Raw genomic sequence first — 25,551 nt, forward strand, 5'->3', positions numbered from 1 at the left:
CCCTATCAGTGCATGAACCATTCTTGCTTGTTTTTGTGCATGTCTGATAATTTTTTGTTTAAAATTGGACATTTTAAGTTAACATAATGTTACAACTCTGTAAATCAGATTCCCTTCCCTCACCAGGTTTTGCTCTTGTTGCTATATTTTGGTGTTTAGTGAACTTTCTGACTACTTATGTGTAAAGTCTGTATTCTTTGTTGTGTATGAAATATCTGATTAATATGCTTAGTAGTGTGCTAATAACTGGACAGAGATTTCCCTAAATGCCTGGAATCAATACTTCTCTTTGTACTGGGGACTCTGTGTGTTGGGGCACACCTTTACTACTTCGCCCCAAGTTAACAGCTTTTCCTTAGCCTTCTCTTATTTATGCACTGCCTCAAAGTCAGCCACTGGCGAGAGTTTAGGGCCTTCTCAGATTTTCCTGGCCATGTACACAGCTTTATGCACGTACATAATCTCCTTGATTCTAAAAAAATGTCATAACTTATTAAAGTCCCTATCTTTTAGTTGTTTAGTTACCTTTCTGATCTATTTATGTGTAAAGTCTATATTCTTTATTGTATATGGTCATTGAAATTTCTGATTCATTAAGCTTAGTAGTGTTGTTACTTTGGTTAAAAAAAGAATAATAGAAAAAAAGCAACAGAAGTTCCCCGAGGAAGCCCAGACTTCAGACTTATTCAAAAAAGACACGAAAGATGCTATTTTAACCTACTTTTTGGTTAACTTACTGTTACCCCAACTGTTACTCACTGCCTAAGATAGACTTGATGTGTGTGTGTGTTTTTTTTTTTAAATGCTTCTAATTGTTTCTGAAAACAATCTCTGGGAAAAAGCTAATCTCATTGGGTAAGCTCTAACTCAGATGAAACAAAGACAGCAAGTCAAGTTTTCCAGTGAACCATCAGACAGGTCAAATAACGATAGTTCTCACGGAATGTCCAACCTAAGAAACTCCAACCCTGCTTTGAACTTCTTCCAGTGGCTGCCAGGCTGCTGTTTTGCGTTATGATCATGGGCTGTTGGTTTTCACAACTACCATGAATCTAGGAAGCAGGAGATTAGAATAGAGCTAGGTTTCACAATGATCCCTATTCTTATCAAGATTTAATTCAAGATTCAAGATTTATTTTTTCTTTAGTAAATACTTCTTAAATTGCTGCAAGCGTTTGGTTAATTCTAGAGTTCTGAAAAAGTTGATTCTGATAGTTTGGACAATTTTCTTATTGCTTTTAGAGACAGAATTATTTTTGGATGTTCGTACTCTGCCATTTTCGCTGTTATTACCCCAGATAACTTTTAAAGAGCTCTAAACAAATATTGAACCCTTTGGCTAGTAGGCTTCTGTTATGCAGAGCTATCACTTAGCAACTCTGAAACTAACTTATGTATGTATGCTAGGGTTGAACTTTCAAAATATGTAAATATATCTTTGATAATGGTAATCTATTTTCTCACTATTAGAGAAAGGACTTACATGTCAAAAGGACATGGCTCCCACTGGCCAAATTAAGTAGAATTTGAGCATCAAAATAAATAATGAAGGACTTATATTTTGACCATTAAAGAATAATAGGGACTAGATTTTCCCTTCTATATTAAACTAGAAAACTGGACAACGTATACCAAACAACAGTTTTCAGAAAGTGGACAACAGGTGGCAAAGGATAACTATACCTGACAGAAGAAAAACAAATGAGTTGAGTGCTGCAAGTACGCCAGCTCACTGCCTGAAGTTTCTAGACTGTAGTGCAGAGAGAACCCCAAAGAGCTCAGTGGCCTTATTGACATTAGAGACAGACTTCAGAGTTCAGAAAGGCCAATGTGATTAGAATTTGTGAGGCAAAATACTAGAGGAAGGAAATACACAGAAAAAGTGCTCCAAAGATCTGTAGAAGGGTTCTTTCAAGTCTTCAGGAGAACAACCTGTGCATGATGTACAAAGAATACACTAAGGCCAGGAAAAAAACCGAAATACTAGAAAGGAGTTAGTGGAACTATGCCTTACACAAACCCAAGTATAGTTTGTGTTCTGACCAGCCACTGCAGAACGATTTCCTAAAAGGTAAAGTATCAGGTAGAGTAACGCCTCGTACTGAAGTCATTGAACCTAGTCGATGAACCCTAGACCAGGGTTTCTCAACTTTAGCACTGTTAGCATTTTGGCCTATAAAATTCTTTGTGTATATATATTACAGACAGTTTAGCAGCATCCTTGGCCTGTATCTGCTAGATGTAGCCACCTCCCACCCCTCACCCTTGACTATTTGAAATATTTCCAGATGATGTTACCAAATGTTCCCTGGGGGGGTTGAAAATTGCTCCAAATTGAGAGCCAATTACCTAGACTAATGATTTTTCTAGACACATTCTAACAGCACAAACTTCAAAATGACCAATCTGATTCTAAGTAACTTCATTGCATCTCAGAACAAAGTCCAACAGTACTTATAACAAAATCTAATAGCTAACAACTAACACATTTAACTCTCTTCCCTCTTAAGTTTTTACTTGGACCCTAACTCCTTTCAGTTGGGGTAAAAAGTCTTGGACAGACTTAGCAGTGTGAAGGATAGTGACCCCAACTTGACAGTCTGGCAAACTCTGGGTAGGTACAGAGACATTTTCCTGTTACTTTTTTTGTCAGTCTGAAATTATATCAAAATAAAATTTAAAAGAAAGAAGTACAAAAACAATTTATGCATTCAACACAGCAAACATAATTTTCTCTCTGCATAATCTTTTGAATTCCATCATTCTATTTATCTAAGTTCTTTTTTTTTTTTTTTTTTTTTTTTAGACAGAGTCTCACTGTATCATCCAGGCCGGAGTGCAATGGTGTGATCTCGGCTCACTGCAATCTCTGCCTCCCAAGTTCAAGTGATTCTCATGCCTCAGCCTTCCGAGTAGCTGAAATTACAGGTGCTCACCACCACACCTGGCTAATTTTTTATATTTTTAGTAGAGATGAGGTTTCACCATATTGGCCAGGCTGGTCTTGAACTCCTGGCCTCTAGCGATCTGCCTGCCTTAGCCTCCCAAAGTACTGAGATTTCAGGCATGAGTTACCACACCCAACTGAGTTATCTAAGTCCTTGAAATAAGTAGAAATGACTCTTGAGAGTTTGTGAATACATGTTAACCATATGGCCTTCTCTGCCATTAAAGGCACTAATGTGCAAGAAACATAGATTAGCATTATTAAGTTTATCAAGAACCTTAAAATTTTTCCCAGCAAAAGTGAAACATTGGAAGGGATTAAAAAAATTCTATTCTCCTTTTAAATAGCAGTACTGTGATGTATAATGCAGTCCTTTCCTCAGTGAGTCATCTTATAGTTCTTGGCTTAGCATCAGTGAAAATGTTCTTTTTAATCCTACCACCTTCAGAATTTGTTGAGAATTAGAATCTATGATTCCTCAAAAATTTTGAAATAAGACTATATAGTCAAATAACTAGATAATATTCTTGATTCAATGAAAATATTTATATGCAGTGAAACATAAAACAAATTATTGGTTGTATTGCTACATTTAAATAATTTACTTAAGTAACTAAAATATAATTAAGAATCCCCAAATTGTTCTAGACAACTATTTTAGAATCAAAAAGTACATGATCATAAGTACTTGAAAGTATAATAAAATTAATTTATTTAATTATCTGTACATCCATAATAAAAGTTACTAGTTTGCTAACAAGAATGATTTTTAACAAGGGTGATCTGGTTTAAACAGCTATGATTTCCTGTTTCCATTATTATTTAAAAATACATATTGACATTTATTTTTAAGGACACAACAGAGCTGAACCAGTAAAGCGCATGTCATGATAAGCACTAATGAGAAAATATGAGACCACTATAATCCCCAAATTACTGAATAAGGGAAACAGTCTGAGGGATATTATTAAAAATCAACTTAAGTACATATTGGATTTGTGAAAGGTCTATGTAAACATAACTTGAATTTAACTTAAAAAAGGAAATACAAAAACATTCTATAATTCCTCCCAAGAGACTTATTCAAATATGAGTTTAAGTAATAGCTGCAGGGCAGGGGCCGATGAAGCCAGGCATGGTGGTGCATTCACCTGCAGTCTCAGCCCTTTGGGAGGCAGAGGTAGGAGGATCACTTGATGCCAGGAGTTTGAGGCTGCAGTGAGCTGTGACTGTACTACTGTACTCTGGCCTGGGCAACAGAGTGAAACCCTATCTTAAATTTTTTTTTTTTTTTTTTTAAGATGGAAAAATTCACAGAAGAGGCACTAATCAATCATCAAATGTAATTTTCTTCCCCTGAAACACAGCAATGTTAGACTGCTGTTCTTTTCGCCTTCTGCTTGCTTCCCATGAAGGATGAAGAGGCAGCGGCAATTGCTGTTTCGTATTTTCAAGTTTTCTTTGTAGTTTCTTATTAAAATGATTCTTGATCTGAGGTTCATTCTGTGGAAAATCTAGGAAGAGAAAGCAAAAATAACTAAGTATATACCTAAAGAGCATACAGGAGAAGTACATTCATCTTTTTCAAACCAACATTAAAAAACGAAATTTTGATTTCTTAAATGGAATATTTCACAATTTAAAACTGAAGTCCAACAGGGAATAGTCTGAAGTTGAAAATTTACAAATAAGCAGTCAATTTTGAACACAAGATTTCTTTTTTTTTTTTATATTTATTTATTATACTTTAAGTCCTGGGGTACATGTGCAGATTGTGCAGGTTTGTTACATAGGTATACACATGCCATGGTGGTGGTTTGCTGCATCGTCACCCTGTCCTCTACATTAGGTATTACTCCTAATGCTATCCCTCCCCAATGCCCCCACCCCCTGCTATTCCTACCCAAGCCCCCCCCCCACACCCTGGTGTGTGATGTTCCCCTCCCTGTGTCCATGTGTTCTCATTGTTCAACACATACTTAAGAGTGAGAACATGTGGTGTTTCATTTTCTGTTCCTGTGTCAGTTTGCTGACAATGATGGTTTACAGTTTCATCCATGTCCCTGCAAAGGAAATGAACTCATCTTTTTTTATGGCTGCATAGTATTATATGTGCTACATTTTCTTCATCCAGTTTATCATTGATGGGCATTTGGGCTGGTTCCAAGTCTTTGCTATTGTAAACAGTGCCACAATGAATATACATGTGCATGTGTCTTTATAACAGAATGATTTATAATCCTTTGGGTATATATCCAGTAAAGGGATTGCTGGGTCAAATGATATTTCTATTTCTAGATCCTTGAGGAATCCCCACACTGTCTTCCACAGTGGTTGAAGAACAGTGTAAAAGCGTTTCTATTTCTCCACATCTTCTCCAGCATCTGTTGTTTACTGATTTTTTTAATGATTGCCATTCTAACTGGCGTGAGGTGGTTTATCTCAATGTGGTTTTGATTTGCATTTCTCTAATGACCAGTGATGATGAGCTTTTTTTCATATGTGTGTTGGCTGCATAAATGTCTTCTTTGAAAAGTGTCTGTTCATATCCTTTGCCCACTTTTTGATGGGGTTGTTTTTTTCTTGTAAATTTGTTTCAGTTCTCTGTAGATTCTGAATATTAGCCCTTTGTCAGTTGGGTAGATTTTAAATGTATTTTCCCATGGTTTTGGTTGCTGGATCACTTTATTGACAGTTTCTCTTGCTGTGCAGAAGCGCTTAAGTTTCATTAGATCCCATTTGTCTATTTTGGCTTTTGTTGCCATTGCTTTTGGTATTTTAGTCATGAAGTCCTTGCCCATGCCTATGTCCTGAATGGTATTGCCTAGGTTTTCTTCTAGAGTTTTTATGGTGTTAGGCCTCATGTTTAAATCTTTAATCCAACTAGAGTTAACTTTTGTATAAGGTATAAGGAAGGGATCCAGTTTCAGCTTTCTGCATATGGCTAGCCAGTTTTCCCAACACTGTTTATTAAATAGGGAATCCTTTCCCCATTCCTTGTTTTAGTCAGATTTGTCAAAGATCAGATGGCTGTAGTTTTGCAGCATTCTTTCTGAGGCCTCTGTTCTGTTCTATTGGTCTATATATCTGTTTTGGTACCAGTACCATGCTGTTTTGATTACAGTAGCCTTGTAATATAGTTTGAGGTCAGGTAGCATGATGCCTACAGCTTTGTTCTCTTTGCTTAGGATTGTCTTGGCTATGTGGGCTCTTTTTGGTTCCATATGAAGTTTAAGGTGGTTTTTCCCAATTCTGTGAAGAAAGTCTTTGGTAGCTTGATGGGGATAGCATTGAATCTCTAAATTACTTTGGGCAGTTTGGCCATCAATGAGATTGATTCTTTCTAACCATGAGCATGGAATGTTTTTCCATCTGTTTGTGTCCTCTCTTATTTCCTTGAACAGCGGTTTATAGTTCTCCTTGAAGGGGCCCTTCACATCCCTTGTTAGTTGTATTCCTAGGTATTTTATTCTTTTTTTAGCAATTGTGAATGGGAGTTCACTCATGATTTGGCTCTTTGTTTGTCTATCATTGGTGTATAGGAATGCTTGCTATTTTTGCACATTGATTTTGTATCCTGAGACGTTCCTTAAGTTGCTTATCAGTTTAAGCAGATTTTGGGCTGAGATGATGGGGTGTTCTAAATATACAATCATGTCATCTCCAAACAGGGACAATTTGATAACCTTTCTTCCTATTTGGATAGACTTTCTTTCTCTTGCCTGATGGCCCTAGTCAGAACTTCCAATGCTATATTGAGTAGGAGTGGTGAAAGAGGGCATCCTTGTCTTGTGCCAGTTTTCAAAGGGAATGCTTCCAGTTTTTGCCCATTCAGTATGATGTTGGATGTGGGTTTGTCATAAGCAGCTCTTATTATTTTGAGATATGATCCATTGATAACTAGTTTATAGTGAGTTTTTAGCATAACGGGCTGTTGAATTTTGTCAAAGGCCTTCTCTGCATCTATTGAGATAATCATGTGGTTTTTGTCTTTGGTTCTGTTTATGCGATGGATTATGTTTATGATTTGCAGATGTTGAACCAGCCTTGCATCTGAGGGATGAAGCCAACTTGATCATGATGGATAAGCTTTTTGATGTGCTGTTGGATTCAGTTTGCCAGTATTATTATTGAAGATTTTTATGTCAATGTTCATCATGGATATTGGCCTGAAATTTTCTTTTTTAGTTGCATCTCAGCCAGGTTTTGGTATCGGGATGATGTTGGTCTCATAAAATGAGTTAGGGAGGATTCCCTCTTTTATTATTGTTTAGAATAGTTTCAGAAGGAATGGTATCAGCTCCTCTTTGTATCTCTGGTAGAATTTGGCTGTGAACCCATCTGGTCCTGGATGTTTTTGGTTGGTAGGCCATTAACTGCTGCCTCTACTTCAGACTTCATTATTGGTTTATTCAGGAATTCAACATCTCCCTGGTTTAGTCTTGGGAGGGTGTAAGTGTCCAGGAATTTATCAATTTCTTCTAGATTTACTGGTTCATTTGCATAGAGGTGTTGTAGTAATCTCTGGTGGTAGTTTGTATTTCTGTGGGATTGGTGGTGATATCCCTTTATCATTTTTTATTGCTTCTATTTTGAATCTTCTCTCTTTTTTAAATTAGTCTGGCTAGTGGTTTATCTATTTTGTTTAAAAAAAAAAAAACAGCTTCTGGATTTACTGAGTTTTTGAAGGGTTTTTTTGTGTCTCCATCTCCTTTAGTTCTGTTTTGATCTTAGTTATTTCTTGCCTTCTGCTAGCTTTTGAATTTGTTTGATCTTGCTCTTCTAGTTCTTTTAATTGTGACATTAGGGTGTTGATTTTATATCTTTCTTTGCTTCTCTTGTGGGCATTTAATGCTATAAACTTCCCTCTAGACACTGCTTTCAATGTATCCCAGAGATTCTGGTACACTGTCACTTTGTTCTCATTGGTTTCGAAGAACATCTTTATTTCTGCCTTCATTTCATTATTTATTCAGTAGCCATTTAGGAGCAGGTTGTTTAGTTTCCATGCAGTTGTGAGGTTCTGAGTGAATTTCTTAATCCAGAGTTCTAATTTGATTGCACTGCGGTCTGAGAGGCTGTTATTATTTCCGTTCTTTTGCATTTGCTGAGGGGTATTTTACTTCCAATTATGTGGTCAATTTTAGAATAAGTGCAATGTGGTGCTGAGAAGAATGTATATTCTGTGGTTTTGGGGTGGAGAGTTCTGTAGATCTCTATTAGGTCCGCTTGGTCCAGATCTGAGTTCAAGTCCTGGATATCCTTATTAATTCTGTCTAATTGATCTGTCTAGAATTGACAGTGGGGTGTTAAAGTCTCCCACTATTATTGTGTGGGAGTCTAGATCTTTTTGTAGATCATTAAGAGCTTGCTTTATGTATCTGGGTGCTCCTGTATTAGTTGCATATATATTTAGGATAGTTAGCTCTTCTTGTTGCATTGACACCTTTACCATTATGTAATGCCCTTCTTTGACTCTTTTGATCCTTGCTCGTTTAAAGACTGTTTTATCAGAGACTAGGATTACAATCCCTGCTCTTTTTTCCTCTCCATTTGCTTGGTAAATCTTCCTCCATCCCTTTATTTTGAGCCTATGACACACACACTTTCTAACCCTTATAAGTAGATACTTATTGAGTGCCTCTTAATTTATGCCATGCTGTCTTATTTATAATAACATAAAGAAAGGAATCACATTGTTGTACTAGCATAGAAGGTAAAAGAAAGGCATCTGGTATTTTCAAAGGAACATCTTTAGCTTATGATATCTGTGCTCATGAAGCAGATGTAGCTAGAAAATTCACATCTTAGCTAAGACACTCCACTGGGTCCAACAATACTGATAGTGTTTACTTATTTTGAAGGGCTACAAATTGATTCCACTGCGGTCTGTTATTGAACCAAAAGTTGTTATTACAAGGAAAATTACTAAGTCTACTCAAGAAAATAAGACAAAGTTCTTTTTTAGTTGTAACGTTATTCTCCAGTTACAAAGGTGGCAACTTGTATTCTAGTCCTTATAGTATCTTATCACTTTACATATTTTGAACCAAGTCTTATTTGGAGAAGATACACTAGCATGAAAAGACATAAATCAATGCACATTTTAAGTAATCAGAAAGAAAAAGAAAGACAAAAAACTTAATATAGACTTATTAATCAGTCCTAGGAGTATGTAATTTCTCCACTGCAAGTTAGACATCATTGTCAGAAGCTTTTTAAAGACCTCTTTAAGAAAACGAAATATTTTACATAAACCAGGGTATAGTTTGGAATAATATTTACAAAACATTATGGAGACAGAAATCAAAACATCCCTTATCTTACACAAATCCCATGTGCTCTAGAAATCTGTTATAATGTTCAAAGAGTGGCTCTAGTGATGAAAGGTTTAAAAAAAAGATTTCATGAAAACCGAGATTTGAATAAAGCAGTATTTCTAAATGAATATATTATTTTATATATTACATAAATTAGAATTGTAAATGTAGATAAACTCGTAAATATTTTAAGCATACAAACTAAGCACAAAAAAAACCCTTTACTTGGATATTCTCACTGTGAAAATGTAGGTATGTCTTATATTGACAGTTATCCAATGTTTATGAATATATGGTATAAATGGGGCATATTGACATGGTTCTGCCAAATCCTGTATTATCTTCCTTTTTGGCATACAATTAGAATGCATTTTCCATTCCTGCTGCAGTTACGTGACATCCCACGGCTGAGTTATGGCTAATAAAATGTGAGTAAAAGGCCTGAACCATAAAAACCTCACATTCAGTCTTCCATTACTTCTCTATCACTGATGAATGAGGAGGATCCAGAGGAGGGAAGAGGCACAAGATAGAATAAAACTCTGAGGGGCAGACAGACTGATGGATGACAAAACACTGAGATTTAGTAGTTACCTGTTAGAACAGGTAGTTTACTATGAATGATACGAAAATTGGTACTCTGAAGTACCATTTCAGTAACATAAAAATTTGGCATTGGCTTAGCAGTTCAGCGGTAGGTAGCAAGGAAATAGATATCTGAGAACGGGAAGTAAGGAACTTATGTGCCAAAGAAATAGGGAAAGCTGTTGTCAGTGATTACTTGGCGTAGGCCACAAGCCTATGGAGTCTGCAATACAAAGGTAACTGGTGGGAAAGAATAAAAATATCAGTATATTACTGGCTGTCCTTGACAATATACTATACAAAAGGGAACAGATGGAACAGAAAGAATCCAGATATTTGGGAACTCAATGTTTAGAAAATCCTTTGATTCCCAAACAGTAGGCTACAAGACTAAGAAAAGTTTTAAGTAATTAATAAAGGCACACAGCAACTCAGTCCTAGAGCAGAGATAAGACTAAATGTATGGCTACAATTCCCATCCAAACCTGATAATTCTCAATGCAGTTGATGCTGAATGAGAGTGGGAGTGGGAAAAACAAAACAAAACACAATCAAACATAAATACGACAAGTTTGAGAACTAGCTCTAGGAAAGAATTTCCAGTACAGCAGATAGCTTACAGATGGACTCAGGGAAACGGAGGTCAGAAATCCACTGAGTTTTTGAGAAAGTGTATAGTGAAAGAAATCACAAACCTGGGATAGAAAAAAAACCTCTGTTGAACTTTGTACAAATCTTCATCACTTTATACTAGGGACTTGGGGGGCAAACTCCAAAGAGATCATGTTAAATACCCACTTCAGATGTGGCCATGAAACAAAGACCCTTCCTAGACAGGACCAAGAAGAATAATGGATAGGGAGGTTACTCTCAGAGGCTTCGTAATCTTTGCTCAGCAGAATTTCAGGTAGTATATCTGTTGTGTGCCTTCCATTTTTCACTTAACCAATCAAGAGTTTTTATCGTCATTACCTTATCCCTGTTCTGCTACTCTACATGTGGTATATCATGGTATGAATTTCTTTTTGGTATGAAAGTCACCAAACTTTGAGGAATCCCACCCATGAGATTTGATGGAAAGTACTGCATCATCAGTGATCCTGGACTTTGAGCTGGATGCAGTGACTGGATGTGATTTCGGGTTGGCTTTCTTGGGAAGGAGGTCAGTGTGCTCTGTGTAGGAGGAAATGTGAAATAGGCATCTGGTGACAGAAAGAACTGTCACTGGCAGAAACAGTTATGTGTTCACGAAATTCCACTTCCTCTTTTCTCCTAGATATATAGTAAGACTACATTTCTTAGCTCCTTTGTTGCTAGATGGGGTCATGTGACTGAATTTGGGTTAATGATATGTGAGCAGAACCGACTTTTGCTACTTTCAGGCCTGGCTCATAAAAACCTACAAAATTCTCCATGTACTCCATTCCCTTCTATTGGCAAATGGAGAATATTTGGAACCTGGAGGAGGAAGGAGCCAAAAGATGGAAGAAACCTGATCCTTAAATGACTATGTAAAAAAGTGCCTCTCTAATTCATCAAATGGACTGTGATGTAAATGAGAAATGAACTTTTGCTATGTTAAGTCAGTGAAAGTCTGAGATTATGTGAGAAGTTGGTGTACCCAAATATACTAAACTTAGATTTGTTATGAATTAATCTGAAAATATTCTGATTATACTCTTACCCAAGAAAGTAATATACTTGTTATTCAATGTTTAATGGAGTGGCATTAGTAATTAGACCACTAATAATTAAGATATAACTTACATAGTTTACTTAAAAATGTGTTAGTTTGAGATAAGTTAAATAGACATAATATTTCCTGATAAACTTTGTCTGTATCTTTCCCTCTGGCAGGACACAGAAAAAAAGAAAACCAACAACAAAAAATTATACTGATAATTATAAGATGCTCTGTTAATATTTCTGTGGGTACATCATTCATTCAGGCTATATTAAGCAACCACAATTTTTCATTCCTTCACTTTGGCAAAACATAGCTTAATTGTATATGGAGGTCAGGCAACTGTGAATACATACCTATGGATCTGGTTTTTGGAGCCTGTTCTTTGTAATTTCTAAAAGAAGAAAAGCACCATTATGACTTTTTAAAGATAAATCCTCTGATCTTAAGAGCATAACAAAACTGATGATAAAACTAATTCAAAGGCTACTATACTCCTTAGTCACACCAGCAAACAATAAAATAATTATGAAAGCCCCAAGTTTTAGCTGTATCAAACAAAAGTTTGTTAGAATCCAATGCTACTACAGGCACATGAGGACCTATTTCTCTCACCACCCTTAAAGAGAATTCTGTTTGTAAAGAAAATATCTTATCTTGGTTACTTTGCCTTTACTCTTGGGGACTATCTTGATAAAGAACTCATATAACAAAAGCTAAGATTTACATTTTGGCTGGCCGTGGTGGCTCATGCCTGTAATCCCAGCACTTTGGGAGGCTGAGGCAAGTGGATCACAAGGTCAGGAGTTTGAGACCAGCCTGGCCAATATAGTGAAACCCCATCTCTACTGAAAAAAAAAAATACAAAAATTAGCCAGGCGTGGTGGCGGATGTTGTAGTTTCAGCTACTTAGTAGGCTGGGACAGGAGAATTGCTTGAACGAGGTAGGCATAGGTTGCAGTGATCACGCCACTGCACTCCAGCCTGGGTGACAGAGGGAGACTATGTCTCCAAAAACAAAAGGATTTACACTTTGTGGTATGCCGTTTTCATATAGGAAAAAAAATGTAGCTTTTGGAAGCAAGTTTGGAAAATATAAGTAAATATTTTACTTATTTCAATGCTCCACACATTTTTATGTCTTTGCCACACTGTGACATTTTTGAAAATTTTCTATATCACATTTTTCTATTTCAATAAAGACTATCCCAGACTTGTAAATAAACGCAAAACAGTTTATAGCTGTTACTGAAGAAATTAGCTAACCATGGTCTTCACTCTAAAATGTGAAGATATTCTTTATCAAATTGGAATTACAAATAAAGTTAAATTTACTGATTTATAACAGAACAGCTATGAAAAGTGGTGAACAACAGGATGGAGATAGCAACATCATCAAATAAAAAGCAGTCTGGAGAAACTCAGCTTAAGGGCAAGGAGCCTTATATACTGAAATGGGATTAGACAGTAAAATGATTGATGTTTACAATAATGGTCCTGGGTCATCATGAAAAAAACACCATATTCTTTTCAGAAAGTTCTGTTGAAAAAGATATTTAAAATATTTTCAAAAGTTTTTCATTAAAAAGGATTTCAAAATTTCAAAGCTGTGGTAAATGAAGGAATAAAATTAAATTAGCCTGGATATTATTTGGCTATAGCGTCTTGTTTTTTGATGAAACTGGACAAATGTGGCATTGCCGTTATGTATATCTGTACCTAATATATAACCTATAACCCTGCAGAGGGCCAAGTCTAAAAATAGGATGGGTTGTATAAACTAGAATTATAATCTCTTCGTGTATGGACATATAGCTATTTCTAGCATTTTAAAAAGGAATTAATGATTATTTTGCCATATGTGTATCTGTACGTAATATCCCATTATAACCTTGGAGAAGGCCAAGTCTAAAAACAGGATGGGTGGTACAAACTAGAATTATAGTCTCTTCATATATGGGCATGTAGATATTTCTAGCGTTTTAAAAAGGAACTAATTATTATTTCAGAATAGGAAAAAGAATCTTACCTTCTAGAGCTTTTAGATCCAGATAAAGAGTGGAAAAACACTGATTCCAACTTTCTGGTTTCCGTATCTGGCTTGGTTGTGTCATTTCTTGTATCCCCTTGAGTTTCACCTGTATATTCTTTAAGTAATGCTTTTTCAAGTGGTTTTTGTTCCTTAACTGAAGAATGACAACTACTTTCCTTCTTTCGTGTCCGTCTGACTTTACCAATGAAAAAGTCGTCACCACTATCACTATCTTCAGACATGGAAGACTGTTTGTAAAATCTTTCTTCTGTGCTATCATCAAAATACTCCTTCTCCTCTTCACATGATTCTTCTCCGCCATCACTGTTACCACAGAGTGAGCTATCAGATCCTTTGTTTTTTTTGGTTTGACTTAGTGTTTTCAGTTTTGGGTCAGCAGGTGTCTTCCGGGACTCTCGGGAAACTACAGAATCCTTTTCTGAAGGCTTTGATGGAGAATTTAGAATAGTCACAGCTTTAGCTCTATGTTCTACCTTGGTTATTTTTTCTTTTGAATTATGTGTTGGTTTCTTTGCCAGTATTTTGGTTTCTTTCACTTTTTGCTCACTGATAATAATTCCTTCATGCTGTGAGTTATTTCCATTATCATTTATATACAAAGTATTCTTAGAATGAATGTCCTCTGAAGCATTCTTTGATGACTCAACTTCAGCAACATTTTGTCTTGCATCCTTAAAGGCTTGGACAGCAGCTGTAACAGAAACAATGCATGATTTATTTTAGCAGTGAAACATACGAAACATGACTGTTTTAGAGCACTATTTTAAAAATTATTTGAAAAGATTTAAGAGGGCAATTGGAATTGATATTAAGTACATATAATGGGTCTGAATTCATAAAGAAATCTTTCAACTTCTTAAAAACCAAACATAGTGGCTCATGCCTGTGATCCCAGCACTTTGGGAGGCCGAGGCAGGTGGATCACGAGGTCAGAAGTTCAAGACCAGCCTGGCCAAGATGGTGAAATCCCGTCTCTATTAAAAATACAAAAATTAGCCGGGCATGATGGTGTGTGCCTGTAATCCCAGCTAGTCGGGAAGCTGAGGCAGAGAATTGCTTGAACCTGGGAGGCGGAGGTTGCAGTGAGTGGAGATTGTGCCACTGCACTCCAGCCTGGGTGACAGGGCGAGACTCCATCTCAAAAAAATCAAAAAACAAAAACAAACAAATCTAACATACGATATGCTGAGACGTATTCATTTTAAATTGTGAAAATGAAAAGAAAATCCTTTCTTAATGTCTTGGAGTTATGAAGAACAGTAAAAACGTCACAGAATACAAACAAATAAAATGGCAACTTTAATTTCTGTAGTAATAGTGCATGGAGTATTATAAATTGTGCTTTCAGACATAAAAATCAATGCAAGATGTGACAAAAACATTTCATTTTATAAATATTATTTTATAATAAACGCATATAAATGTAAATTATCTAAGTGGCAAAACCGAAAGTAATGAGTTACATCACTATTTAAAAAACTATTCATCTTTATCATGTATATATTATATATAAAAACATATATTATATATTCATATATTATGAATTTATTAAAAAATACAGATTTGGTTTTTCTTCAGAGATTATAGATACTTTCTGTATTTTCAGAAACCTTCCACATTGGTAAATATGTGAAAGAAACTTACATTTATAATAGATCCTCAAGAATTAAAAGAACCATAAAAATATTTAAAAGTAAGTGATTGCCATTAGCCAAAGTCTACATATACATTAAGTACATTGCTTAAAAGTCATTTAATTCATACCTTTTAGGACATCTATCTTTTTCTTCAGAAGAGGATGTACTGCTAGTCTGGCAATTGCTCTTTCAGTTGCAGTAGAATCTGGCTGCAAATTAATGTTAGGAAATAAAGACACTATTGAAAGTGAATAAAATAAAATCTATCATAGTCTTTAAAATTAGAGTTGGAGAATAGAACCACTTAATATTCTCCTTAGATAACTTATCTGTATAATCCATCCATGCTAAAGACAAAGATCATTCAGACAAAAATATTTCTGACTGAACAATTAAAATTATTACTTAATCATTAATAAATATTCTTTGGATACTTAATTGTAATAAGCACCATGTGTAACATTAAAAAAAACATAGCTTTTACTATCAAAGAACTTAACTGATCTAATTTAGAAAACTAAATATCAAGGAATGAAATTGACATATTAGTGCTAACCTGTGTGAGACTACTGTAATATTTGAAGTCCCATTTAACAGAGACCTAGAAATTATCTAATGTTCTTTATTTCTATTTTAAATGTCTGTCATCACGGCCACGTTCTCAGGGCCTGGAACAATGCTTGGATCATAGAAAATACGTTATAAATATTTGATGATGACTGAATGGGGATATTATATACAATATTCAATATATTTATAAATTTTGGAAACATCATAATGCCAGCTAATTACTTGAAATGATATATGAAGGCTGACATCTAAATTTCTACCTCGTGCTTCAACCTGAGCTCTAAGCTGATACATCAAACCACCTAACTTGACATCTATTTGACATTGTCACAACAGAATTTTTTGCTTTTTTTTCTCACCAATCTGTTTCTCCTATAGCTTTTCTATCTTATTGTATGTGATTTCCATTCTCCTGGTTGCTCAGGTCTAAAACTCTTAAGGATTCTTTTCCAATATTTCTCTTCCTCAAAACTCACAATCCATCCCCTGTGATTCCAAATGTAAAATATAACCAGAACCAGTCACTTCTCACCATTTCTAATTCTTACTACCTTTGCCTAAATCACCAACACCTCTCACCTGGACCAACATAATAAGCTTATACCTGGTCACTTTCCTTTGCAACTTGCTCTCTTAACAGTCAATTTTCCAGGTAGCAGCCACAGTAATTTTAAAAAATATACTCAAATCATGCTAATCCCATATCTGTTCTTCTTTAAGCTTTACTGTCTTAAGATGCTTAGGCCATACCATTGCAATCTCTTCTTTACCTGGAATACTCTGCTCCCAAATATATACATGGCTGATCATCTCACTGTATTCAGGTCTCTGTTCAGGTGCCATCTCAACTAGCACAACACTTCCCATCACTATTTACTTCACATCACTTAGATTTTCATATCCATGAGGCAGAGACTTTGTTTGTCTCATTGCTGTAGATTCAATGCCTAGAATAGTAACTGGTAATAATAGTAGGCACCCAATATAGGTTTAATAAAGCAAGTCAGTAAATTTCACTAGTGTGTGAAAGTAGAACAACCAGTATCAAATGTCTTTATTCTAAATTTTGCCTTCATTGTGAATAGTCAAATATATGACATTTCCAACCCAGTAATATAAATGTATGGATACCAAAATAAAAACAAGATGATGGCAGTATGCAAGCTATTCTATTTGGAGGATTTATCTGAGTAATGTCACTCAGAAAATAATTTATTTAAATTACACCTGGTGTAAATCCTGTGCCAGGAATACCTGCTATTTAATTACCTTGGGTACTAGGTTGAATAACATCCCCCCAAAATTCATGTCCAAAATCTGGACACTTGGAATGTGAACTTAGTTGGAAATAAAACCTTTGCAGATGAAATTATTATGGAATCGCAGTGGATCAGGGTGGTCCTAAGTCCAGTATGACTGGTTTCCTTATAAAAAGAAGAGCATTTAGATATAGGGGCACAGAGGGACATAGTGAAGACTATATGAAAACTAAGGCAGAGTTATCCTGCCGTTAGCCACCAGTAGCTGGAAGACGCAAGGAAGGCTTCTCCTCCGGAGCTTTCAGGGAAAGCGTGGCCTCACTGACATTTTAATTTCAAGCTTTCACCCTCCTCAACTGTGAGAAAATAAATTTATGTAGTTTTAAACCACTCAATTTGTGATACTTCATTATGGCAGCCTCAGGAAACTGATATACCTCTATTTTGACTATTAGACATAGCTTCTGTTCAGTCTTTTCCAAGAAATGTAGTCTACCTATAGACCATTAAGTACAGCACAAAGTGAACCTCTGTTTCTTCAGCCCACTGCTGGGTTTCCTGATATAAAACAGGAAAGACAGAAGAGAATTTAGGAAGGAAGCCTGCTGCTAGTATCCCAAGTCACTTAGTGACAAGCTGGGCTGCTGAAGGCATAGGTCAAACATGGTTGCCAGAGTATTAAAAGCTAGAATATAAAAACCCCAAAGAAGAACACGACCTTTTCAGGCTAAAAAGACTGAAAACAATATATGAAAATAGAGAGTCATATCAGTATATTGAGACCTACAAGATTTCAAATAAAAAAAAACAAGTCACTGAATAATAACCTAAAAAGAAACGGTACACAGATCAGAATGGTTCCAGACTTTACTTCTGGAAGCCAAACTACAGAGCAGCGAATGCTTCTAAAATTCTGAAGGAAAAGAATTTTCAACCTAGGGAGGAAGAAAAATACTTCCACATGCAATTTTTTTTAAAAATTTACATCCCTTGTACACTTCTGTCCAAGAAGCTACTGGCTCCACTAAAATGAAGAAGGATACAAATAATAAGAAAGGCATAGGAGACAAGAAACAGAAGACCCAGGCAGGAGTAATTTCCCAGGATGATGGTGACATGAGACTTAGGTTTGGGATACTTGGTGTGTTGAATATCTGGAGAGGACATGTCAATAGCAGATGGACAGTTTGGTGTTACACTAGAGATAAGACAAAAAACTAACAAAATAAACCTATCACAAACTAGAAAACGAATATGCAGAAAAAGAAAATAATCACTCAGTACATGACTCACAGTCACAATAACATAATCACTAAATCTTCATCAAATCTGATTCAAGTATATAAGGATGGAGGGTTACGGAGGAGGATACATATATGACTTAGATGCTGGAGAAGAAAAGAGGTCTAAATCCTTACCTGCCACAACATAAAGTTAACAGCTAGTGCTTAAGATGAAAAAGTTAACACAGTACTAATAACATAATATAAACATCTTGCTGTAGGGGTAAATTCTCTATGAATTAACTGCAATTGAGGCAGGAAAGGAATAATAGAGTACTGCCATTTTTACAAAAAAAAAATATTTTAGAAGTATTTGATTTTCAAAACCAGGAATTGCAAATTGGCCCATGAGGGCAGTTCCAGCCTGCTGCCTGTTTTTTTTTTTTTTTTTTCAAATAAAGTTTTATGGGAACAAAGCTAAACTCATTCATTTATACACCGTTTATGGCTGCACTCATGGCACAATGGCAAAGCGAAGTAGTTGTGACAGAAGCTGTATGTCTTACAAAGGCATAAGTTTTAGGTCCTTTGCAGAAAAACTGTGATGCTTGCTCTAAATTACATGTGAGTAAATCCTAAAAAGAATCAGGAAGAAAGAAAAAATTGTGAAGCAGGCCTATGATGTTTAAAAATTTAATTTAAAATAAAAATACTACCACAATAGACTTCTGTTCCCAAATCAAAGCAACAGGTTATAGCTGTGCTCCAGATTGGTAACACAATTAGAAACAACTTGGTATTCAATGAAGAAGCATATGTTTCAATCCTCAGGATTAATTACAGAAGACTTCTATGTTAAAACAGTGACAACAAAAATGACTAGTCCTGAGAAATGTATTCCTCAGGAAACTGCCCTTCAGGTTATAGAAAAAAAGAAGATACTCCAGGAGTACCTGTTTATCTTTTAGTGCTGCTTTCAGTGTGCTTACCCCTTATAGTTTCTAAAAATCCACTTCAAAGTAATTCTCAATACATGAACAGATGTAAAACAGACATAAGAAATTCTGGGAATCCTAACCAGATTTTGATTAAAATGTATTCTAACAATTCAAAAACACATCTACTGCTGTTCCCAAATCCCTGCTTTGACAACTTGCTAAAATCTTTGCTGAATTGGGTATTTTTCTTTCCAGAGTTAGCTATATCTTCCCATCTTAGTTATAAAAAGTTTTAGAAGAGCAGTGGTAATACTTGCAGGTCCAGTGTTGACTCTGGGGAAAATGTTATTTTGTTAAGAATCATTTTATCATTAATTTTATTTAGTAAAACTGTTTCTCTGCTCTGGAAGATATCCCAGACTAACTCTGATTTAGTAATCTGATTTCAGTGAATATTATTTTTTCTGAAAGGCTCTAGAATAAGATTTATAATTCTATAATTATGTATGAATCTCATGAATGAAGATTTATTTTTATTTTTTCTAATTTCTTCTTTAACTGTCCTTTTACGTTGTAATCTTTGTGGAGGACTAATGGTGGAAGATTATCAAGTTAATAAAAGATGAGACTGACTTGAAAAGGGCCATCATATTGCATAATCCCAGGAGAGTCACTCACTCACAATGCAGTTGTCAAACTGGAGCTCTGCAGCCGTATGTAGCAGCAGTGAGTCAAAGGAGAACATAAAAGTTTGGGTCTACAGGGTATGTGGGTATATAAAATGAGTGGTTATATAGAATTATGTATACTATAGCTTTAAGTTCTATAATTGTATGCAATTTGTGTTTCTGAAGAACAACAACAGCTAATGCTACCAGCTGATAAAATAATATATATTATAAATAAATATTATAAAACTCTAAGATGTATTTTTTGTTTTATTTTAATTCACAATAATTATATATACTTATGGGGTACAAAGTGATATTAACACATGCATACATTGTGGAATGATCAAATCAGAGTAATTAGTGTATCTATCACTTCAAATATTTATCATTTCTTTGTGATGAGAACATTTCAAATCCTCTCTTTTAGCTATTTTGAAATACATTCTTAACTGTAGTCACCTTGCTGTGCTACAGAACACCAGAGCTTGGTCCTCCTTTCTTACTGTAACTTTCTATCTGTTGAGCAATTCTCCCTTTACCAGGTTCTACTACTCCTACCCCCAGCCTCTGGTAACGACCATTTTACTCCCTATTTCTGTAAGTTTGACATTTTTAGATTCCACATACAAGTGAGATCTACCAAATTGCACTTCCATTAGCAATATATTAAAGTATGTTTTTCTATGCAGTTTTCCCATGCAGAATGTTAGCAGACTTTTTGATCTTTGTAATCCTGAACTAAAAACAGTAAGTCATTATAACATTATTTTTTTTTCATTATGTTACTAAACCACTTGCATAGCCTTCTCTGTAAACATGTGTTTACCAATCTTGCTTTGTTCTTTTTCTGCTGGTTTGTTCATTATACGTAATCTTCATAGATTCAGAAAATTAGCTGTATCCTTTCACATGTATATGCAATGTTAGTATTTTTTTTTAAACCTTTTTTTTGAAAATATTCTGGGTGAGAAATTTAAAATTTTCATGAGTCAAATTTTCATGACTTCTGAGTTTTAGATTATGAAAACAACCTCCATGCCCAATATATTATTCTACTAGTAAGTACTCTGTTGATAAGGATAGTTATTTTTAAGGAAAATATAAAACATATTCTGATGCTTTATGCTTAAGCTAATATTTAATGAGAATGTGTCTTATTCATGAAAAGGATGATGTGTGGGCAATTGATTTTGTATAATCACACCATACCAGAAAACACATTTTTTGCTCTGGGAAAGTTTTGCATAGCTATAAATGCAAAATCCATTTGGGAGGCTTAGGCAGGAGGATCACTTGAACTCAGGAGGTGGTGGTGGCAGTGAGCCGAGAGTGTGCCACTGTACTCCGGTGTGGGTGACAGAGCAAGACCCTGCCTCAAATAAAAAATGAAAATAAAAACAAATAAAAAGAAACTCACAAGCAAGTAAACAACCCAATTAAAAAATAGGCAAAGGATCTAAGCAGACATTTACCAAAAGGAGACATTCAAATGTCCAATAGATATATAAAAAATGCTCAATAACACTAATTGTTAGGGAAATGCAAATTAAAACCATAACGAGGTCTCATCTCTCAACAGTAAGAATGTCTGTTACAAAAAAGCCTAAAGGTAACAAGTGATGGAGAAGATGTGGAGAAAAGGGAACCCATGTACATTGTTTGATGGCAAAATTAATACTACCATTATGAGGAACAGTATGGAAATTCTAAAACAAAATGAAAAATAGATTACCATATAATTCAGCAGTCCCATTACTGGGCATGGGTATATATCCAAAGGAAATGAAATCAATATGTTAAAGACATATCTGGCAAAAAAATTGTTATATTTTGACATCTCAAGAAAAAAATAAATTGTACCTTGATACAATTAGCACTGTTCTGTTCAACATGTCATTATTTTGTCTCAGGTAAGACCTGAGCACAAATTTAAAACCATTTTAGGGCTAACAGTTTTCTTCTCTCTCTCTTTCTTTTTCCTGAGATAGGGTTTCACTCTTTCACCCATGCTGCAGTGCAGTGGCATGATCACAGCTCACTACAGCCTTGGCCTCCCAGGCTCACATGATTCTCCCAGCATTTTGCCTGAGTAGCTGAGACTACAGATATGTGTCAACACATCCAGCTTGTATTTTAGGATTTTTTTGTAGAGACAGGGTTTCACCACATTGCCCAGGCTAGTCTTGAACTCCTGGGCTCAAGTGATCCACCTGTCTTGGCCTCCCAAAGCACTGGGACTACAGGGTGAGCTGCCATGCCCAGCCTTTCTTCTCTTTATGAATGAATTCTATGGAATAAAAATACTTACTGCAAAATTGTACTCATAACTTTGGTATTGCTTTTCTGACAAGGACAGCTTTTCTTGCTATAAAATGCCTTAAAATTTAATATGAGTAATATCAATTAATTGTAGAGAAGTAAGAGTCTACATAAATGTAGCATCATCAGAGTGCTTTTTTTACTTAAGGCTGGGAAAAAACCTTAACACCATCCAGTTCAAATAATTTTTTAATCTTTAAATTTTCCCTGAAAAATATTCTCAATACTTTGAGACTCTAATATTCAACAACTTCTCATATCTCTATGAGTAAAATTAATAATTACTGTCATGAAGTACTAATGATGATGCCAGTGGATTGATGAGTCTCCCTTAGATATGATGGAGAGAAAGAAAAGTAAAAACTATGCAGTATCTGTTCCATATATCCTTTCACAATATAAATCCTATATCTAAATCTAATCAGGACTTCAAATAAAAGTCATTGGCAAAAATTTAGTTTTTGAAGTTACACTATATTTAAAAATTCAAAAAGAGTGAGCTCATTACATGGATTCCATAGCAATCCTGAGGAAAAGCAAACAGCAAAGTCCAGTATTTGTCATAATTAATGATGAAAAATCATATTATACAGAAGAATGAGTAAGAATGAAATCCAGATCAAAAGCCTCCTATGTTAATGAAACTTTTGGAAGACATGGATTGACATTCTTGTTCAGTTGCCTTGTTGACTGGACAAGCTAATCTCCCTGAGCTCTAGTTTTCTATGTTATACAATGGGGATGTAATTCTCTCCTAGTCAAAACTCCTCCACTAGAGTTGCAAATATTAAAAATTAAATGTGACTGTATCTAGCATACTTTAGTGAAAATTATAAGCACTGAATATATATTGTATTTAATAAATAATTCAATTTTAAGGACAAATAAATATGCAATATGAGAATGAGTATTTTCAAATCTTTTTCTTACACACACCTTATAATTAGTTACAAGTATAAACTCTCTTTTAGAAATAAACTCTGTAGTTAAGATTATCTCTTACCTTTTCTTGTACTGTCCTTAGCAATGCTTTAATATACCAAAGGATGACTTGGCTTCTTAATTGCCATCCCTAGCCTCCACACTAGTTGTTTTTATTTGTTTAATATACAACACTTAATGTGGAGCAAAAATTTTTTTTTGAAGCGAAATATTTTATTTTGAGAAAGATTGAGAAAATATATAGCAACCAACTGACACATCATAAGCAAAGAAATTAGCCTATATTTTTAAATGGTATGCTTATAAATGTAGGGATAAGTATAATTAGATTGTTTACAGTACAAAGGATAAATGCTTGAGGGAATGGGTACCCTATTCTCCATTATGTGATTATTATACATTACATGCCCATATCGAAATATCTCAGTATCTCATGTACTCCATAAATATATATTAACTATGTACCAACAAAAATTAAAAAAAGTAGGCATAAAATAAAAATTACTGTGTCTTTCACATATTTTTTAAAGCATTAACATCTAATGAATGACATTCCGCATGTTAAAAAGTATGTTAAATTTTTAACAGAAGGTTCTGAGAGAAATAAAAGTTTTGGAAATCATGGCCCTAAATAATCTAGCATGCTGATTTTCACAATACTGAATGAGTATTTGATGGCAACCTATTTTAGCAAGATTTCTAACAATTTGAGAGATCTTAATATTATTCAAATTTTTATTCATTTTACTCGAGTAGTTATGATTAGAAACTTCTATATAATTATCATAGTATATTTTAAAATATGCTCTGATTTATTACATTTGAATTCTCCCATCACGTTTTGAAAATAGTGATTCTCAAAAGCAAAACTTTATGGAGGTTTAGAAATAAGAGGAAAACTTAAGAGCTTGAGGAGGGACCTTTAATTTTTATTGATTAAAAACATGACATCCAGAGTCAGTGTATGTCAAATTTATAAGTCCCCTGAAGACAGAAAGAGTGATAATGCATTCCCCTGGAAACATACAGGTCAAGGTTACACTCTGGATAACCCAACATTTGGTAGTCTTATAGTTTATTATAAAAATTAATGCAAAATTTAGATTTCTGGTTTCTTTTTTTCTAAAATTCAGATGTTGAAACGTGAGTTTCTGGTTCCTATCTGGAGAGTTAGAGAACCACAAAGAGCAAAAAACAAAAACGATGGACAAACCTGTCAGAGTGATCATCTTATAGTCAGTTTGGAGCGGGACGAGGTAGAGCATTATACACAGAAGACCAAAGAATTATGGCAGTCTTTTACAAAATCATAGAAGGTAGATAACAAAGTGCTGAAAGACAAGAACTGTCCACATAAAATTCTATACTTAAGAAAATATTTTTTAAAATAAAGGAGAAACAAAAACTTTCTTGCCAAAAAACAAATGGTAGAAACGTACTGCCAGCAGACCAACTCTTCAAGATATTTTAAAAGCCCTCAGGTGAAACAAATACACCAGTAGGAAACTTGGATTTAAACAAAGAAAGAGCAATCAAAACTAAATAAAAGTAAAAAAATTATTTATTCTTATGCTTATTCTAAACTGATCTAAGTGTTCAAATGTTCAAAGCAAAAATAGGAAAACCTATTATTTGCTTATAGCATTTGTAAATGTAAAATGTGTCACAATTTGTGGTACAATAGAAGCCATAAAGTAATTGGCATTTACTGAACTTAGATCATTACACTGCATATGAAGCAGCATAAAATTCTGTGAAAGCAGATTTTGGTTAATTAAAGGTATATATTATAAATTGTAGAGTGAACAGTAAAAAACAATAATAAAATATGAACATGTAATAAATAGCTCAACAGAAGAGAGAGGATGCTCATTAACTCAGAGGAGAAAAAAAAGGAAGGAAAACAAAGCAAAAAGAGTATGAAGCAAATAGAAAACAGCTAACAAACTGGTAGATTTTAATCCAACCACATCAATAATCACATTGAGAGAAATGGCCTAAACATACCACTTAAAAGAGGGATTATCAGATTGGATAAAAAGCAAGATCCAAATAAATGCTATTGATTTTAAAAAATCACCTTAAGTGCACAGACATATGCAGGTTAAAAGTAAAATGATGGGGAAAGACACTGCATGCGAACACCAACCAAAAGAAAACAAAAGCAGTGATATAAATTTCAGACAAGATACACTTTAGCATGGTAAATACTATCGGGGTTAAGAAGGGCCATTACATAATGATAAAGGATTGGCTCCCCAAGAACATAAAAATCCTAAAAGTCTACATACCTAACATACATGTTTCAAAATTCTTAAGGCAAAAAAGTGATAAAACTGAAAGATCAAATAGGCAAACTGACATGCCTAGTTGGAAGTTCCACACACCCCTTAATAAAGTAGG

General features: G+C 34.7%; 1 protein-coding gene across 7 annotated transcripts in view; it reads right to left on the reverse strand.

Moving 5' to 3' along the window:
• Positions 1-2,805: 2,805 nt before the first annotated feature.
• SRFBP1 (serum response factor binding protein 1) overlaps positions 2,806-25,551 on the reverse strand; it is a 59,340-nt gene continuing 36,594 nt past the window's right edge. For 5 of the 7 annotated variants that reach the window (XM_037739732.1, XM_037739731.1, XM_037739730.1 and 2 more), the window contains 4 exons: positions 15,354-15,435; positions 13,566-14,280; positions 11,893-11,930; positions 2,806-4,461 (listed from right to left, as the gene is read on the reverse strand). In XM_037739732.1, the coding sequence (XP_037595660.1) occupies positions 4,277-4,461; positions 11,893-11,930; positions 13,566-14,280; positions 15,354-15,435 (1,020 nt within the window). In that variant the 3' untranslated portion in view covers positions 2,806-4,276. The other 2 variants (XM_037739733.1, XM_017531861.2) reach the window with 2 other exon arrangements.

The sequence above is a fragment of the Cebus imitator genome, unplaced genomic scaffold (genome assembly GCF_001604975.1).
Source record: "Cebus imitator isolate Cc_AM_T3 unplaced genomic scaffold, Cebus_imitator-1.0 Scaffold74, whole genome shotgun sequence".
Taxonomy (NCBI): Eukaryota; Metazoa; Chordata; class Mammalia; order Primates; family Cebidae; genus Cebus; species Cebus imitator.